This window comes from Melanotaenia boesemani, chromosome 21, assembly GCF_017639745.1.
Source record: "Melanotaenia boesemani isolate fMelBoe1 chromosome 21, fMelBoe1.pri, whole genome shotgun sequence".
Taxonomy (NCBI): Eukaryota; Metazoa; Chordata; class Actinopteri; order Atheriniformes; family Melanotaeniidae; genus Melanotaenia; species Melanotaenia boesemani.
Genome location: NC_055702.1, coordinates 12,067,596 through 12,081,384, shown reverse-complemented (window position 1 = coordinate 12,081,384; position 13,789 = coordinate 12,067,596). Strand labels below are relative to the sequence as shown.

At 38.7% G+C, this 13,789-nt stretch overlaps 1 protein-coding gene across 14 annotated transcripts in view; it reads right to left on the bottom strand.

Annotated features, from left to right (window-relative positions):
• Positions 1-13,789, bottom strand: part of LOC121631934 (calcium-activated potassium channel subunit alpha-1-like) — a 97,511-nt gene that overhangs the window by 75,719 nt on the left and 8,003 nt on the right. For all 14 annotated transcript variants that reach the window (XM_041973025.1, XM_041973033.1, XM_041973024.1 and 11 more), the window contains one exon: positions 10,324-10,467. In XM_041973025.1, coding sequence (XP_041828959.1) covers positions 10,324-10,467 — 144 coding nt within the window. The remainder of the gene's footprint in view (positions 1-10,323; positions 10,468-13,789) is intronic.

Sequence of the window (13,789 nt, the reverse complement as noted above, 5' to 3'; positions counted from 1 at the left end):
GAGAGCTCTTTGACATCCCAGCCCCCCTGTGTACTTTTAGGGCCGAGTACACGTTGGCTAAATGTCACTCAGCAGGGTCCCATCATTTAAGAGAAATACCATTTTCCTGCAAAATTCACCAAACCCGACCTCACTATGTCTCACACTTTCAGAATTGAGTTTTTTGATTGAAATCTCAAATGAAACGCGACTGCACCGGAAATAGATGACTGACATTGCATGCAACTTGCTGAGTTTTATGGTAAAGGTACAAACTACAGTCATAGTTCAGACTCCAGACTAAGTTGTTTGTTTTTGAGCCAAGCAAACAGCAGATGACACGCATAATGAATAGAGAGGGTGGTCCTGTATGATGCAAGCGGCTTGGGGGAGGGGAATGCAATAATGCATAAACTGACAGATGGGATCATTCTGTGTCCCCAATCTGAAGGGAAACCATGTCCTTACATGCTGCATGCTACTGATGTGAAATTTACAGGCCTTGCCTTTCCAATTTTACTCGAGTGCTTAAGGAGCAGAGTGCTGATCTCCTGCAGATAAACCTCAGCAGACTAAAAGGTCATGGGGAAGTGTCCTCTCTGCTAATCAAATAGCCCTAAAGGCAAAATCTGATCTTTTGCAAGCTGCTGGGATTTGAGGCTAACCAAGCAAATAAATACTGGCCCTTTGGCTTTCCACATGTTACCGAGCACCTTTCTGTCATTCATTAATCACTTACAGAGAAAACACCAACCTCAGTTTACAATTCTCCTCACATAGATGGGAAACATCTGGCTTTAATGAGTCCTGCTGCTGCTGTTAAGTTCAAAACTTATGGTTTAGGTCTTGGCCATTTTATCATTAATATGATTTAATGCTTTTCAAACTTAAAACTTAAAACAATTTCTGCTTCTTATAATATCTACAGTTCATGTTATTCAGAGGTCTTGTGATTATCTGTCCTTGTTTGTTTCACTGGTTCTTTTTGTCATCATGTTTACAAAAATACTGCAGGTATCACTCAGCTGAGACTCCTTTTAGTATATTTCAAGTCTGAGTCCATCCACATCTACACTGAGCTGTTTTAATTAGTAAAATTAATTAAAGGCACCCAGAGCCCTTGGCAAAGGCCATATAAGCAGCCGCCTAGGATGCCAGACGCTGGAACAGGCACCGCTGTGACACATAAAAGAGACAAAAAAAGAAAAAGTAGAGCCCTGGCACTGTTTCCTTGTGCTCTGTCTTGAAGATAAAAGGTGAACAGATACAGAAACATAATAACAACACCCCCTACCCCTTGCTGTTTCTCATTATTTGAGATTTATCTTAAACCTGGCTGGAACACGAGCACAGTTCCAACATTAAAATGTTGTTTAACTTTTCATCTGTACCAGCTGGAGGCTAACTAAATTGGAATAAAGCAGTTTCTTCATAATGCTGTAGATGCTGTGAAACTGTAGAACTGTAGAGCAGCCTCATATATCAGTGATAATAATCATATCTAGAAGGTGTTATTCGTTGTTTAACACATTAAGTTTTAGTCTGTCTACTGCAGCTCCATGTTTTGTTTGTACTGTACAATAACATTAATCTACTATACATATGTCCAGATTCACTGAAAAAAAGCCATGCAGATACCTCTAGAAGCTTCATTCTGGAGGTCTCTTCAATCTAATCTTCAATCATATTTCCATCATTTACTAAAAAGTTTAGACAATTATTTGTGGCCTCTGGTGTCACTTATCTTTTTTTTTTAATCATAATATTACTGAATGTTACAGTTAAGCATTTTAATTATAGTAAATGCAGGTCAAAGTAAAAAAAAAAAAGTGTTTATTCTAAATTCTAAGTTCTCCTGGGTCTGCTTCCCTCATAACTTCAAATATATTTACATTGGAATAAGTTAAGTTGTTTTAATCTCTGATCACAATATTTTTAGCTGTTCCCAAGGTCGGGACAGAGCAGGGAAAAGGGTTTTTAAATATGCTGCTCCTGCTGCCTGAAATGACCTGGAAAAGGACCTAGGACTGAAGGAGCTGGTCTTGCTAGATGCTTTTAAAGTTTTTAGTGTGTTGTAAATAGCTGTAATCTCTCTTGTGCTTCTGCTGTCTTGGCCAGGACACTCTTGTAAAAGAGATTTCTAATCTCAATGTTTAAATTTTCCTGGTTAAATAAAGGTAAATATTAATATAAATATGGAGTATAATTTGAGTGAGCTCTGAAATTAATACAACAGCAGTTTTCTGATGTCAATACAACCAAGTCCAGACACGTTTAGGGTAAAATTAAATAAAATATTCACAACAACTCTGTCACAGTATTCATATCAGACACACGTGTAGTTCACCCTGGCCTGTTCATCTGGAAGATTCTTGTGTGTTTAATAATTAATTAAAACTTAAATGTCTTTTATAAGATGTTGATTAATGCTTTGGGTGGTGTGTGTGAGGAGAAAAGGGGGGTGGGAGATGCAAACCATAATCTCGCCTAGGGCACCAAAGTGGCTAGGGTCGGCTCTGAAGGCACCTTTTAGATTTAAATTCAGATGAACCACTAACTGAAATTCCTGGAGTGCTGAAGTAAAAATGAATCTCTTTATCGTCAAAACTTGTCATAAGCTCTGCTGGAGTAAAAGAAAACAGGTTGCCTGCAAAAAAAATAAAAAAAAATGTCTGATGAGAAAAATGTAGGTGAAGATGTGAGAATAGTAGGTCAACAAACACACACATAAACATCCACACGATAAATACATGTACATAAACATCCTTGTACTTCCCAGTAAAAACCCCTCTCAGATGGCCTGGAAATAGGCTTTAATGTGTGCCCTAAAAAGGCTGAAAGAGAAAACACACATCTGCCGTGTTTAGGTAAGCTGCAGTTGCCATGGTTACAGACGAGCACTCGCTAAACAGTTGTGTGTCAGGCCATCATTGAGACAGAGCACTTGAGCTCCACAAACACACACACACACACACACAAGATGAGAGGCACGTTGGTGTTTTAAAGCAAAAAAAAAAAAAAAAAAAAAAAAAAAAAAAGCAGCTCAGCTCATGTTTACTGTTACTATCAACATTAACCATCTCCGGCGTCTATGCTCGGGATCAAAAGAATAGAAAATGCAGCATGAGTTTTAAATGACGTGGAGTAAGACAAGCAAATGACTATGTCAAGCAAAAGCATGACCATTTTTGGTAAGGAAGCAACACGTGTTATGACTAGATGTCAAAATTCTACCCTCTAAAAAGGTCAGTTTTTGTTACACATACTTGAAGTCTGTCTGTGCTTCATAAATATTTCACATCAGGCTATAATAGTTGTGTGTACGGCTCAACCAGAATTCATGATTAACAACCACTGCACGCTGAGCCAACTGGAGATGCTGCACCACATTTAAGGGGGTGGGTGAAAGTGGGATCAAGCCCTGAGCACTGCAGCAAGCCTTGGCGTGGCACTCCCACTTGTGCAGTTTCTTTTCATCTTCTCTTTGTCTTATTACATGCAATGCCAAGCACTTATAGTCACAATCAAACACCCTTGTGAGATTAAAAAAGACAAATTAAAGAAAATTTCCATCACTATTTCCTGGATGTAGATTACAGACAAGCTCCCCAATCGCTTTTTATTTCGAACTGATAAAACTCAAACTCCTGGTAAAATTCAGCAGAGATTAGTTTATTTTTTATTAGCTGTAACTCAAAGGCAAGTTTCAGCAGCAACATGAATAATTCAAAACAGATAAAGTTGTCACAAGTGGCAACAACCAGAGCTAGCATTGCTAACAAACTAGCAAGCAGCACGGAGTAACGATAACAATAAGGTTCCTAATAAAATGCCTGATCAATGTGCCTGCTACAACCTGGCACTACAGGCGGGCCTCAGTGGGCAAGGTCCCCCATTCAGAAACCATCCAGGAACTAGCCTGTAGTAATTTCTTTACTTTTAAATATAATTTTATTTATTTAACAGCTATTTTACAGTGGTACTAAATCAACATAATTACAATCTGTTCTTCTGTGCTCTTTCGGCACTGAAAGTCGTGTGTGTCTGTATACTGAATCTATGCGTGTATATAATTATAAACTCTCGCGATAACTTAAATAGCATATAATGCTCTGTAAGTTATTGCAAATATTTAGAACAAAGTCATCGGCTAGATTTAATGAAGAAGTAGTAGACTGATATGTTTTGGCAATGAACATAAGAAAATGGTTCAACAATAACACAAAGAAAGGAACATGTGTTAGGTGTCATGTTGCAAGAATGAACCACTTCTAGCAGCATGAATGATTCCAGCAACGTGACAAGACCTAGCAAGATAGCACCTGCTGCAGCAACCACAGCTTCATGTGTCCTTCCTCTTCCTCTGGAGGCATCGTCTACAGCTGGATTAAACTCTCTCCGACTTGCGCTTACTAAAGTGTGGTAAGTCACAATTACATACTGTCAGTGTTTTACTGCTGCAGATGTTGAAGTAAGTTGCACAATATTAAACACGATCAGTTTGGTTGAGCTCTAGTTGCCTTTCTCTGAAATGAATGTATAGTGCCTGTACAGGTTAGTTACTGAGCATTTCTCCATGGTTAGTCTTTGACTGAACGTAGAAGTTTGTTGAGTGGTATGAGTATGATGAAAACATCTGTGCCGATCATCTGTTATTCTGTGTGGAATCTGATCCATGGTGCTGAACCTGTCTCTCATAACATTGCTGATCTCGGCCTCAGACCGTCTGCCATTTAATTATAAAGTCTAATTTTTGGTTGAAATTACTAGACTAACTTTGTTATTAATGAATGAAATGTTAAATTTTCTGTTATATTAGTCAGTCAGATCCAATTTTAGACTAAGTGTTTGGGGTTTTTGTTTTTTAATTGTAGAGGAAAATACTTTGATGATATTCTATCCCTAATCTGGTGAGATATGGGTCAAATATTGAATTATAAATCTAGAATTTGGCCTCTTATTAATTCAAACTTTCCTTGATAAATGGGGCCCGCCCACAGTGTTCTATTGCCCGACCTGCTGCGGAAGTGATTTCTGTTTTCTATATGATTTATACATTCAGCATGGTTTTCCCTCACCTACCTCTTTTACCTAACTTGATCTTATTGGCTATTAACAAACTTTAAAATCTAAACATTTCTAATATCAAACGTGTCTGGAAAGACAGCGTTTCTTATACTCACAAACTCTATAATTTTTTCATCTGTCAGTGTGCATAGTAGTGCATAAGTTCTGTGGTTTTGGAGTTTAGTTTTATATTAGTTTTTTTATTGTTTGTTGGATCCTCCTCTAAGGAGAAGAAGATAAGTTTAAGTATAGGAAAGTCTGTTGGGAGCCTTGGAAGGGTTTGAGGACATCTCCATTTCTTCTTGGAAGGAAGGGAGGGGGGTAGATGGATGGCCCTTGACATGCAAATGGATGGCCAGAAAATTACAAATGATCAACACTGATGCCCCAAATGTTCTTCTAAATTCTTTCATGAATTTGGTGATGTTCCAAGAATCCACTGGCAATCACAGCATCTTATTTTGGAGTGATTTCAATCAGGTTAGAGAGACCCAAATGGATAAACCAACAGATAGAACAGGTTCTCCGATAACATGTACAGCACTTGATACAATGACCGAGGAGCACCTGTTGACTTAAGTATAGCTACCCTAGACAATGTAGAAATGGAAATGTGTTGGAAATTAAATAATTTTTGCAAAATTATACATCATGTACATACACTATACATCTGATATTATTTCACTCTGCTGTAAAAGAGTTTCCCACCTGATGACACAACCGTCTCAATGCGAATATCAGCATGCCTTGCTGATATCTCTGCATGGATGAAGGACCGCCACCTTCAGCTAAATCTGTCCAAGACTGAGCTTATTGTCTTCCCAGCCAGTCCTTCTTTACCACCACAGATAAGTGTGCAGCTAGACTCAATCACACTAGTCCCTACATCTTCTACCAGGAATCTTGGTGTCATGGTAGACAACCAGCTGACCTTTAAGGATCATGTTGCCTCGGTTTCCCGGTCTTGCCGATTTGCTCTCTACAACATCAGAAGGATCAGACCCTACCTGACTGAACACACGACCCAGCTCCTGGTCCAGGCTCTGGTCATTTCACGCATTGACTACTGCAACTCCTTACTGGCTGGCCTGCCTGCATGCTCAGTTAAACCTCTGCAGATGATTCAGAACGCAGCAGCACGTCTGGTCTTCAACCAGCCCAAAAGAGCTCATGTCACTCCACTGCTAATTGCTCTTCACTGGCTTCCAGTTGCAGCACGCATCAAATTCAAAGCTCTGCTTCTGGCTTACAAAACAATAACCCAAACGGCTCCGGGCTACCTTCACTCCTTAATCCAGAGCTACACTCCCTCTCGAAACTTACGCTCTACCAGCGAAAGACGCCTAGTGCTCCCACCACAACGTGGCGCAAAATCAGTAGCTAGACTCTTCTCCTCTGTTGTTCCCCGGTGGTGGAACGATCTACCAAACTCCGTCCGATCCGCAGAGTCCGTATCCACTTTTAAGACCAAGCTAAAGACTCAGTTGTTTAAGGAGCATTTCCACATTTAGCTTAACTAAATGAGTCAGAAAGATTTGTCCAGCTTTTTGGCTCAACCAAGTACTGAAGAAGCTGTGTGCACTTATGCCCAAGATGATATTGTGTGATGAAATCATGCACTTATGCCCAAGTTGATATTATGTGATGAAATCATGCACTTATGACCTAGTTGATATTGTGTGATGAAATCGTGATCCTGTATTAAAAAAAAAAAAAAAAAAAAAACAATTATATGCACTGCACTAGCACTACATGACAGCACCTGGGTCCAACTGGACTCAAAAGCGGTCTGACTATCACTTAATTATGACGTCCCATCTTGTTTGAATTCATGCTTGTGTTGTTCTTCCTCTCAAATGTAAGTCGCTTTGGATAAAAGCGTCTGCTAAATGACTGTAGAATAGAATAGAATAGAATAGAAAAGAGATTTGTAATGAAGCTTCTGTTTCTGACCCTGGTATTGTATGAGATGCTTTTAAGGCAGTCTTACGTCAACAGCTAATTTCCTTTGCTCACACTGTAAAAGGAAAGAAAGAGAAAGATTAACTGGGCTGGAACAACAACTAAAGTACCTTAGACACCAACATGCCCAAAGCCCAGGCCAAGTCACTTTTAAGCAAATAAATTAATTGAGATATGAAATAAATAGTATTCTTAAAAAGAAAGTTTATTTGCCCTGCTCTGTACTAAACAGGGCTATTATGAATCTGGCAAAAGGGCAGGGAAACTGCTGGCTCACAGGGTTAAACAGCTGAGCACACAAAACACCATCCCATTTATCTTAAATCATAAAAATGAAGTAGTTACAGGGAAAAAGGAGAAATGCAATATTTTTCAGGAAATACCAGGAACCCTAGACATTACAAGGGAACATTTCTGTAGACTAATATGAGCACTTTGTCTCAGTCTTTGAAATCCTCCTCAAATGATAGGGACCTGCTGGAAAGTGACATTTCTCTACAGGAAGTAAAAACATGCTATTAATGGTTTATAAAGTCAGGACCAAGCCCAAGGGAATAAGGCTTTTTAGCAGATTTTTATAAATGATTTTGTGATATTCTTGCTCCTAAGTTACTGGTAGTTTTTAACATTGCACTGGAAAATGGCAAACTCCCCATGAGTATAAGAAAAAACCCTGGTTACGCTGATCCACAAAAAGGGGAAAGACCATCAGCAATGCAGCAACTACAGACCTATATCTCTAGGAAATGTAGATTGTAAAATCCTGCCTTACATGCTGTCGATCAGGCTGGAAAACATACTCCCAATAATATAATAATATATCCAGACCAAGTAGGCATTGTTAAGGGGCCGATCATCTGCAGATAAAATACAAAGGCTCCTGCACATAATCTGGGGAAAATCCACATCCTGTTGCAGCTTTTTCACAAGATGCAGAGAAAGCCTTTGACAGGGCTGAATGGGAGAATTTATATTATACCCTGAAGAAATTTTGGTTTGGGCCAACAATATTAGCATGGATTAGATTTATTATATAAAAACCCTGTGGCCTCCATCTTGTGCAATGGCATTGTAGCTTTTCCTTTTTTTTTACACAGATGCACAAAAAAGATCTGTCTTTTATCACCCTTCATCTTTACAGTCGCCCTTGAATCCTTAGCCACCTCAGTACAAAGTAACTCAGACATTAAAGGAGTCCAGTTAGGCCACCAAGAGCATAAGTTGTTCTCGTATGAAGATGATGCAGTATATTAATGGTTTCATGTAATTCCCAGGTTGCTGGTCCAGTAATCGAGTGATTGATTGCTTGTCACGTTTATCAGGTTACAAAATTAATTGTGCCAAATCTGAAATTACGCCAGTATCTAAAATAATTACAGAGTCACTTTGTAGTGACTTGTGGTTGAAGTAGGTCCCCTCAGAAATGAATTATTTGGGAATTAAACGTACACCTAACATTAGGGAAATGATGGAGATGAACCTGCTGCCCATCATCAAAAATATTGAATTACTACAGAACTGTAGCAAATTGTCTATATCTCTAATTGGTTAGGTAAACCTAATTAAAATTATCATAATACCCAAAGTCAACGCTGTAATGCATTTGTTGCCACTTTCCCTCCCAGTGCAGCTACTTAAGAAATATAACGTGTATTGAATTATTCCTTTAGAAAGGGGGGGGGGACTTTTCAATCGTGGCAAATAAGAGAATAGTTGGCTCTACCTTCCTCTACCATTGTTCCAGGAACCTACTTACAAAAAAAAACAAAGCATCAATTTTTATAACCCCTAAACTGGAAGAACTAAAATTTGCATGAGAAAGAAATATTGGGGAGACCATTGCAAAACAACAATGGAACATAGTTATATCAAGTTGGCACGCTTCTGCACGAGAAATTCAAACAAAGTTTAATAACTATAAGATCCTCAGTCGATGTTACTGGACACCAAGCAGAGTGTTTCGCCTAAAACTGAGGAATAATAATCTATGCTGATGTTGCCATAAAGAATCACTCATACAACCTGTGTTGTATGAGTGTGATATGGTTAAAGGTTTGTGGGAGAAAATTCTGTCTCTTGTAAATGAACTCTTCAAAAAAAAAACCTTCAACTAAGCAGTTTTATCAGATTGTTGTGTCAGCTAGCTTTGGTAACAGGATGAGGAAATATTGAGACAATGAAAAAACAAGTCACTCAATCATCATTTGAGCACTGGATGGAGCTGATGTCTAACAAAGCAGGGTATGAGGAAACTATATCCAGACTGTAAGTAAGACAAGACTCATTCCTCAAAACATGGAGACCCTTTCTGGATTGCATTGGCAAATCCTGATTTCTGTTGATCCTGTTTGGTATGTCCAGCCCACAATGTGTCATCAAATGCAGCCCAAGGCTATATGCAATTGTATATGTGTTTGTTTACCTTTATGTATAACCTTTAGCTCATCCTCTCTCTTACAGTGTAATGCCCAGAATGACATCTGTTGAACATATTATGTTGTACCACCTGCTTTGTTTAGCTAAAGAAGGTACTATATGGGATTGGTTAGAGTTGAAGAACCAACGTTATGTTCAAAACATTCATAAAATGTCCTACAGAACTTATTGCATTGTTTTAGAAATTGTTGGATACAAAAATATAAATAAAAAATAAGAAAAAAGAGAAAATCTCTATCACATTACTACAACAGTACTCTAGTACTCATTATCCCACAAGGTCAGAAAGTTGGAATCAAATCTGGTATATAATAGTTATATTATGATAGAATCTGGTAAGTATCTCAATACAAGATGATAGCAAGTGGTCAAAGAGGCCTCACATGACACTATCACATGCATCAGGTACCATTGTAACCCTGTCAGTTGATCAGATGCAGTTGTTGAACTGCACACACCTCCATCTGCATCTGTTTCTTTCCACTGTCTGCAGACTTTATGGGGAGTATGACCTTAATACACTCTTTAAATCGCTTTGCTTTGTTGCCCTGGCTTTGTTGAGAGATAAACAAGCAAGATATGCAAGTCAAAGGGGTTTATTTATGGGTCAGACAAATAAGTATAAATTCAAGGACCATTCAAGCATGTCCAATTTGTGACTTGTCAGACCTGCAAGCTCTTCCTGGCCTGGCTTGTTTTATGATAACAAATATTTTTTTTCATGAGACAGGTAGACAATGAGGGACTTGGGCTAACAGCTGGCATGAGGAAGTTCAGAGGTGATAGTGATGATCTGTCAAGCCTCATCTCACTAACCGTTCAACAGGCTGCTGTTTATAGGCTGAAGTAGCAATAAATGGTGACCGAGTATGAACTCACCAGGACTCTTCCTGTCAGCGTCTGAGCAGATATCATGACACCGGCCCAGTCTTTGACCGAAGTCATCCAGCCCACCTCGCTGGCTGCAGCATCCTCCTTGTCCGCACGCTTAATGCCATCGCCGGTGGTGATCCGATGGACCTCCTTAAAGAGAAATAGTTGAGCTGTCAAACTAAGAAGTTGGACAAAAATTTAATACTGTACCATGTTTAAAAACTATCAGAAAACAAGCCTTGTTGGTTATATGCAATGAATCAATAATGCAATGACTCATGTCTTATCTTTGCATATCGTATCTTTAATCATTTACATGAAGAACATTCACATTGAGATTTTTTAAGTACTCTTTGTCTTTTTAATGAAATAAAAAGCAAATGGAATGAAAAGCAAAGTATAAATTCCTCAAAGACTGTTCTTTTTTATAGCTCTTGATGCTTTGTCTAAACATCCTTCATCTAAAACTCATCAGATTTCGCCCTTTTTCTCCCAATCCTACCACCAGATGTAATAACAATGCTCAAATAGTCGTTCACATATATATTATGTGTATGCTCCATGTTCTATTATCTATTTTTGTGTGTGTTGTTGTTGTGTGGAGAAAGATGAAATGGGCTGCAGTCAGGTGGTAATTGTCACTCTCTACCCACTTCATATCTTTGTAGTTAACAGTTGTGCAAACCATTCTAAACAAACCAGTTTTAAGGCCTCAAAAACAAACCTACTTACATGCTTGTATACATGCATTCAGTAAACACACAGCAAGAGCAGCAAAGAGACTCCAGGAGTGTGTATCCATAGCAGCCACTGAGCTCCTGGTGTTTCTGCTCCACTGAGTGGGCTGTCTGTCTGTCTGACTGACTGTCTTTCTTCATGCCTTTCCATCTGTCTGGTGGGACTGGCATGATTCACAGAGCAGGAAATCGAGACAGGATGCAGAGGTTAGCCATGCTCCTCGATGAAACACCCCACATTCAGGAGGCTAATACATCTCTGTGACATCTCTTCTCCCTCAACAGCACCGCACCTCTTTCTCTCTCTCTGAGCCTCTCTCCTACAACTATACTCATGTGACAGTTGAAGGTGGGGAAAAAGACAATTCACGTGGCTACTATTAGCATGCAAGGCATCTGTGCACTATAACAGCTCTCTTTTTTGTTGTAGTGTTTATACCCAAGATCTCAGCAGGCTGCATTCTCCAGATGCAGAATGGACTATGGTGTGTCCCTGTAATAGGGCAGTTAGCCTCAAAGAACTCCTGGCATGCAGCATGTGCTGTGCTACCACTCTGCCATAAATCTTTGTAAACCTGGGGGGGGGGATTAAACTGAGGGATGAATGAATATGCTTTGCAGCACGCAAATATACAATCTACAGTTGTGATTTAAAGGAGAGGCATTAGTTGTTCCTGCAGTCTGGCTTTGGAGAAAGGGAAATGATAAAAGATCATGTCCGTATTCTGAAAAGTAAGCAAATAAATTCTGCATTTGTTTGAGACTCATTGCAGAAAATCTGGTAAAAAAAAAAAAATTCATAAACACAAAAAAATACATAAACAAAATATCCAGCTGCTGTAGAAAGTGACTGAGCCCTTTCAAAGAAATTAAACTTCCTACTTGTTGGCTGTTGTTAAAGATTTACGTCTTCAGAAATGAATGGTGTCACAGCTGAGTGCCACAGACAGAAAGACGGGTTTCAGACAGTATTCAGACACAGATTACCACATTGTTGGTTTGGGTCTTTCATGGGATTTCTTAAAAACAAAAAAATGACTTATTCTGACTCATCCCTTAATAGTTTTTGTGGGAGTAAGTCGCATTGGTTCTTTGAATACAAAAGAAATACTTCTCAAAGGAACCAAATGATTGTTGGATTTGGCTTTTATTGGATTTGTTTATTGGAGGAAACATTAAGAGCCCCAACACAGTTTTATTTTAAAAGATGGAGCAATGCTCAATTAAAAATGAAAGTGCTGTTTGTCACAGTAAAGTCATGTTTGAATGAAAGCAACATTTTCTGCTAATAAAAAAAAGAAAGCATTTAACAGACCAGCATGCATATATTTCCTTAAGTACTGTAGATGTACAAACCCAGGAGAGAAAATCCCATTTCATTCCCCAATAAACAGTAAGAGAGTAATTCCTGGGGGGAATACTATAATTTTAACCACTTGTGATGTGCATTATTGAACGTTACTATATTTTTAAAAGAATTATTTGTGTTCACAATTATTTTGGGGGGGGGGACAACATTATGTCACAAGCCAGAAAACAGCACTTGAGCTCAAAGGTTTATGAACATTAACACACATCTTTCTGCAAGGACAAAAAAAGGGGACAGAAGTTGCGCTTCTCCTTCTAAATCCTTTGAGGAGTGCTGGACCCAAAATGCGCTTCTCAGTATCCAGATGAAGGAGAACAAAATACTCAGATTGAGTAAGCCAAATAAATGGCTCAATCTGAGTATTTGTTCTCCTTCAGCTAGATACTGAGATGTGCACCCTTTTCTTCATTTTTACACATTTTTCAGCATCTCTAGGGTTTACCTGATTGAGAGCTAGCTATTCAAACAACATCTTGAGCTCTAGAAGCAGGACAGAAGTATATATAGAGGCTACTTTAAACTGGTATGTCTCAGAAAATGTAAAAAAAAAGTCTAGTTTCTAATACTTAACGTGTTAAAGTATATGCTTGCAAATGTTCAAGTAAACATGCTTCCCACCCACCCAAAGGCTTTTAAGTTCAGTCATCCTCATCAGTATTACTAAATAGGTGGCTGCACAGGGAAATGCAATCATGTTCAGAGCCATTAGTCACAGACAAGCAGAGCAGCATCAAGCCTTGTTGCACTTCCTACTGCCTGTCCAGAACTCTGCAGCTAACCTCATAACGCTATAATAACATGTCCAGTTCACTTAGAAACTAATGCAGCCAACGAGATCCAGGGAGGGGAATTCTGTGCTGGAAATTCTGCAGTTTAGAGATGTCAAGCAACAGGTAGAAATCTCTATAAAATATGTTTGACAACATTGCCTCTTGCTATTATAAAAGAGCTATACCGTCATTTTACACTGTGAACTGAATCACTGAGACTTTCTGAGGATAGATTATTTATTTTTTTTAAAAAAGATCTCATCAAACTGGCTTTGAGACAACGTCTCAGGGGAAATGAAGTCAAATCTCACATTGGAATCCACATAAAGAGATCAGGGTGACTGGATCAGACAACCATGATGTTTGACTCATCAGTCAGCAACCGTTTTACTTTATGTTACGAAACATAACTTATGAGTGTTTAGTTTCATGGTATTAAACTGACACTTGGACATGATGCATTAAATGACCCCTCAAAAAAAGGCCAATAGAAGCTCGAATCATCTGCTGTCTGGTCATAAAAATATAAGAAGTCCATTTAAAAATGTTTTGTTATATATGTTAGAAAGTTCTTCTACATCTACACATAGATTAGT